At 43.8% G+C, this 6,000-nt stretch overlaps 1 protein-coding gene across 2 annotated transcripts in view; it reads left to right on the top strand.

The window, feature by feature from the left end:
- Positions 1 to 6,000, top strand: part of Arih2 (ariadne RBR E3 ubiquitin protein ligase 2) — a 50,342-nt gene that overhangs the window by 1,833 nt on the left and 42,509 nt on the right. Inside the window, exons 2-3 of one of the 2 annotated variants that reach the window (XM_013028207.1) lie at positions 3,046 to 3,110; positions 5,027 to 5,406. Coding sequence is in view for 1 of the 2 variants with exons in the window: in XM_013028206.1 (XP_012883660.1) it covers positions 5,152 to 5,406 (255 nt within the window). In the remaining variant the exon portion in view is untranslated. Of the gene's footprint in view, positions 1 to 3,045; positions 3,111 to 5,026; positions 5,407 to 6,000 lie in introns of those variants that run through there. The other variant, XM_013028206.1, reaches the window with a different exon arrangement.

Here is a 6,000-nt window from a genome sequence, read left to right as displayed (position 1 = left end):
TTTTTTTTTTTTGCCATTCCTGGGGCTTGAACTCAGTGCTGTCCCTGAGCTCCTTTTGCTTATGTCTGGTGCTCTACCACTCTACCACTGTGAGCCACAGTGCCACTTCAGGATTTTTCTGCTTATGTGGTGCTGAGGAATCGAACCCAGGGCCTCATGCATGCAAGGCAAGCACTCTACCACTGAGCCACCTTCCCAGCCCATCTAATGCTTCTCCCTTTGATAAGGGATTCTGAGTGTGTTCCTAATGAGACTAGGCCTCAAGGCTAGGCCCATTGCTCTCGACACTGAGACAAATGCTGTAGGAAACTTAATACCAGTATATACCCAGAACTTGGCTTTTGTTTGAAATTGGATTTATTTGTGGCTGTATTTCTTTCTTTTTTTTTTATTTTTTTTTTCGGTCGGTCGTGGGGCCAGAATTCTGTGGCTAGGCGCTGTTCCCTAGCTCTTCAGCTCAAGGCTAGTACTCTACCACTTGAGCCATAGCACCACTTCCAGCTTTTTTCTGCTTATGTTGTGCTGAGGAATTGAACCCAGAACCTCATACATGCAAGGCAAGCACTCTACCACTGAGCCAACTTCCCAGCTCAAGTGGCAGGTCTTCTGAACATGATTTTGATTCCAGAGAAAAATAATTTCAGTTAATCCATTTCTGTCTGCAATGTGGGAATAGTTAACACCTCAGAGGAAATGAACACATTATCATCTTGCCAGGTGTGGTGGCATGTGCCTGTAATCCTTAGGATTCTAGAGAGGGAGGCAGGATTGGAAGGTAAAGGCCAGCTGACTCTGGCTCAAATAGAATTCTCCTCCCTCCCCAAGAATTGCTATAAGTTGTTTTTAACGAAACATATAGCCCCTTTGAGCAAGGTTAGTATGACTTATTTAGGGCAGCACTAAGGATTAAGGCCAGGACTTTATTTTTTGGCTGCCTTGAACTCAGGGCGTGGGTGCTTCCCCTGAGCTTCTGTTCCTCGACTAGTTTTAGTTGGGTGTGGTGGTGTGTATCACTGTAGTTCACTTGGGCAAAAGTTACATCCCATTAAGTTTTTATTTAAATCTGGATCTACAAGCTTCTTGCTCTCACTTTTTTTTTTTCTTTGTCAGTCCTGGGCTTTGAACTCTGGGCCTGAGTGCTGGTAATGGAGCTTTTTTTTTTTTTTTTTTTTTAAGTTGGAGATAGAAGTCTCATGGATTTGTCTGACTTGTCTGGTTTTAAGCCTTGACTCTCAGGTCTCAGCCTTTCCTAAGTAGCTAGGATAACAGATGTGAGCCACCATTGTCTAGCTGAAAATAATTCTAGATAGTTTTTGCATAGCTTTGTGTTAGGCACTTTAGGTTAGATATGAATCCCCATCCAGGGATGGGAAACCTGGTTTTTATGCCAGGGGCCATTTGAACATTTAGAACTTCAGTTGTGAGCCGTACAAAATTATCAATACCAACAGGTGCAGGTTGCCTACACCTATCCTAGCTACTCAGGAGGCTGATTGAAGATCACAGTTCAAAGCCAGCTCAGCCAGGAAATTCAATGAGAGTCTTATCTCCAGTTAACTACCAAAAAGCTGGAAATGGCACTGTGGCTTAAAATAATAGAGCATATGCCTTGAGTAAAAAAGCCCAAGAACAGTGCCCAGGTCTTGAGTTCAAACTCCAGAACCAACATGGACATATACACAGAAATCAACACTGGCAGATGGCTGTGAATAACAATTGAGAAGAATACATGCCTGTCTCATGTTGGTTGCATTTATATGATCCTGGGGAAGTTACTTAACCTTTATAAACTGCAGCTTCCCTATTCATAAGAAGGTGGCAGTAATTTCTGTGAAGATGAAATGAGAATGAATCTGACCTTAAATTGACCTTAAAATCAATTATTCTAGTCCCATGTTACTTTTAAACTTTTTGCTTAATTAAAAAAAACTTAAGAGGCTGGAAAAGTGGCTTAGTGATAGAGTGTTTGCCTAGCATGCATGAAGCCCTGGGTTTGATTCCTTAGTACCACATAAACAGAAAAGGCCAGTGCTGTGGCTCAAGTGGTAGAGTGCTAGTCTGGGACAGTGCTCAGGCCCTGAGTTCAAACCCCAGGACTGGCAAAAAAATAAATAAATAAAACTCAGCTGAGTGCCTGTAATCCTAGCTACTCAGGAGGCTGTGACCTGGAAGATCCTAGTTTGAAGCTAGCCCTGACAGGAAAGTTTGAGTGAGACTGTCTCCAAAAATAACCAGCAAAAATTCAAGGGACCAGAGACTTACGCCTGTAATCTTAGCAACTCAGGTGTCTGAGATCTGAAGATGGAAGTTCAAAGCCAGCCCAGGCAGGAAAGTGCATGAGACTCTTATCTCCAGATAATTATCAAAAGGCCAGAAATGGAACTGTGGCTCAAGTGGTAGAGCGCTCGCCTTGAACTGAAGAGCTGATGGACAGCGCCCAGGCCCAGAGTTCAAACCCCACGACCGACCAAAAAAAAATAAAATATGTTTATATCAGTCAGGCCCTGAGTTCAAGCCCCAGGCCCAGCATAAAAAAGAAAAAAGAAGGACTGGAGGTATAGTTCAAGTATAGAGGACCAATTGGAGCAAGCAAAGCTGAGTGAGCATGAGGCCTATTACCACCAAAAACTAACAATAATAAGCCTGGTAATGTATATCTGTAATCCCAGCACTCTAGAAAGGAAAACAGAATGACCTGGAGTTTGAAGCTAGTCTTCATGTAGCTAGACTTTGTCTTCACAGTAACAGTGCTGTTTGAAATCTTACATCTGTCAAAATAAGAAGGAAAATAAGTAAACTGGGAATGTGGCTTGCCTAGCATGTACGAAACTCTGGGTTCCAATTCCTCAGTTCCACATAAATAGAAAAAGCTGGAAGTAGCAATGTGGCTCAAGTAGTAGAGTGTTGTTAGCCTTGAGCAAAAAGAACTCAGGGACAGTGCCCAGGCCTAGAATTCAAGTCCCAGGACAAGGGGGAAAAAAAAAAAAAGTAAATTTGGAAAAAAGGGTACCTATTTAAAAAACATATTCTCTCATTTCATTGTAGATGGAAATCATATGACAGGCTATTTGGGTGACCACGTCTGCTTGGAAGACCTTCAAAGATAACAGGTATTTTTAACTTAAAGATGAACTTTTCCCTTTAATGAGTTCAGCTGTGGTTAGGTAGTTCTACTAAACAAAATCTGTTACATGTTGAATTACAAACATCATTTTGTTGTCTTATACTTAATTTAGACTTATTGGCATTTTTTATAACACCATAAAAAGTGGCTGTGTAATCCTTTACACTAACTGCATGTATTCAGTGTACCTTTTTTTCCTGCATCCATAATTGCTTTAATGGTTTCATATATTAATGTATAAATTACTGATTAGGTATTACTGATATTTGAACACAGACTCACACTTGCTAGTAAGTATTCTACCACTAAGTAATCATTCTCCAGCTCCCTAATTTGTTTGTTTATTTGGTCCTGGGGCTTGAACTCTGGGCCTGGGCGCTGTCCTGCACTCTTCAGCTCAAGGCGAGGGCTCTACCGCTTGAGCCACAGCGCCACTTCTGGTTTTCTGGTGGCTAATTGAAGATAAGAGTCTCACAAACTCTCCTGCCTGTGTTGGCTTTGAACTGTGATCCTTAGATCTCAGCCTCCTGAGTAGCTAGGATTACAGGCATGAGCCACTGGCGTCCATCTCCAGCTCCCTAATTTTTGTTGTAGATTTTTTTTCAGGTCCTGGGATTTGAATTCAAAGCCTGGACACTGTCCCTGAGCTTCTAGACTCTATACCACTTGAGCCACAGCATCACTCCCGGCTTTTTCTGAGGAGTAGTTGATTAGAGATAAGAGTTTCATGGACTTTGCTATCTGGCCTGGTTTCAGACTGTGAGCCTCAGATCTCAGCCTCCTGAGTTGCTAGGATTATATGGTGAGCCCCTGGTGCCTGGCTAAGTATTCCTTTTAAAGGTCCAATAGGACTCTTGAAAAATAAGTTTATAGGCTAGATGAAGATGTTGAAGAGCGGATAGGCGCATGTGGCTCATGCCTGTCATCCTAGCTACTCAGGAGGCTGAGAACTGAGGATGGGGATTCAAAGCTAGCCGGGGCTGGAAAGTCTGTGGGACGCTTATCTCCAATAAACCACTTAGAAAACAGGAAGTGGTGCTGTGGCTCAAGTGGTAGAGCATTAGCCTTGAGCTGAAGAGCTGAGGGACAGTGCCCAAGTCCAGAGTTCAAGCCCCACAACTGACAAAAAAAAATGTTGAAGAGCTATGTGGCTTTTATTTATTTATTTTCTAAGCATTTACCTATGTTTTTTTTCCTCCTTTTTTTTTGTGTGTGTGTTATTCGGGGTTTATATCGGAATCCTGCTTGCATGGGAAGTGCTCGAAAGCCAGTTGAACCATGCCCTCCTCCCTCCTTTTTTTTTTTGTCAGTCCTGGGGCTTGAACTGAGTGTCCTGGGCAGTGTCCGAGCTTCTTTTGCCCAAGGACAGCACTCTACCACTTGAGCCACAGCACCACTTCTGGCTTTTTCTGTTTATTTGGTATTGAGGAATCGAACCCAGGGCTTCATGCATGTTAGATAAGCACTATAGTCCCAGCTCTAGATGTGCTTCTGAGGGATTCAGGCAAGGAAGTTTCCTTTTGATAAGCCTGGGTCTGGGAGATAATGGTGAGCTTCTTCATATGAGGCTATAATTAGAATAGGCCATAAATGGGAATAAGACCAGGGATGTGCCAGTTTGATTTTTTTGGGGGGGGGACAGTTCTAGGGTTTGAACTCAGGGCCTGAGCACTGTCCGTGAGCTTCCTCTGCTCAAGGCTAGCGCTGTACCACTTGAGCCTCAGCACTACTTCCTGCTTTTTCTGTTTATGTAGTACTGAGGAATCGAACCCTGGGCTTCACTCATGCTAGGCAATCACTCTACCACTAAGCCACATATCCAGCCATTTTGATTCTTGAATTGTTTGTGATAGTCTGTCATGGAGGAGGGGAGTAACACTTTTTTTTTCTTTCCTCCTTTAGAAGACAGAAAAGCAACAATAACAACAAAAAAACAACACTAATGCATTTGAGAAAGCAGTAAAGATTGGGGGGAGGGGAGGAAAAAGCACCTGCTTTTCTGATCCGCAACCTGGCTGGATGCTAAGATGTCCGTGGACATGAATAGCCAGGGGTCTGACAGCAATGAAGAGGATTATGATCCAAATTGTGAGGAGGAAGAAGAAGAAGAGGACGAGGACCCTGGGGACATAGAGGACTATTATGTGGGAGTAGCCAGCGATGTGGAGCAACAGGGAGCTGACGCCTTTGATCCTGAGGAGTACCAGTTCACCTGCTTAACCTATAAGGAGTCTGAAGGTGCCCTCAATGAACACATGACCAGCCTAGCCTCTGTACTAAAGGTGAGTAGTGTTGCTGGTTCCAAGTATGATCTCCCCAATTAAAAGGATGGTGCTGGGTGCTAGTGGCTCACGCCTATCATCTGAGCCACTCAGGAGGTTGAGGTCTGAGGATTGAGGTTTGAAACCAGCCCAGGCAGGACAGTCTGTGAGATGCTTATCTCTACTAAATTCCCAAAAAAGCCAGAAGTGGAGCCACTCAAAGTGGTAGAGTGCTAGCCTCAAGCAAAAGAAGCTTAGCTACAGTGCCCAGGCCCTGAGTTCAAGCCCCAGTTCTGGCATCAAAAAATAAAAATAAGCTGGGTGCTGGTGGCTTACACCTGTAATCCTAGCTACTTAGGAGACCGAGATCTGAGGATCTAGGTTCAAAGCCAGCCCTGGCAGGAAAGTCCTTGAGACACTTATTTCCAATAAACCACCAGAAGACTGGGAGTGGTGCTGTGGTTCAAGTGTAGAGCAATAACCTGGCGCTGAAGAACTGAGGGACAGGGCCCAGGCCCAGAGTTAAAGCCCCACGACCGACCAAAAAAACCAAAATAATAAAGATGGGTGTTGGAAGCCCATGCCTACAATTCCAGCTATTCGAGAGGCTAAGAT

Source organism: Dipodomys ordii, unplaced genomic scaffold (assembly GCF_000151885.1).
Source record: "Dipodomys ordii isolate 6190 unplaced genomic scaffold, Dord_2.0 Scaffold107, whole genome shotgun sequence".
Classification (NCBI taxonomy): domain Eukaryota; kingdom Metazoa; phylum Chordata; class Mammalia; order Rodentia; family Heteromyidae; genus Dipodomys; species Dipodomys ordii.
Note: the sequence above shows the minus strand (reverse complement) of the source record. Positions and strands in the feature narration are given on the sequence as shown.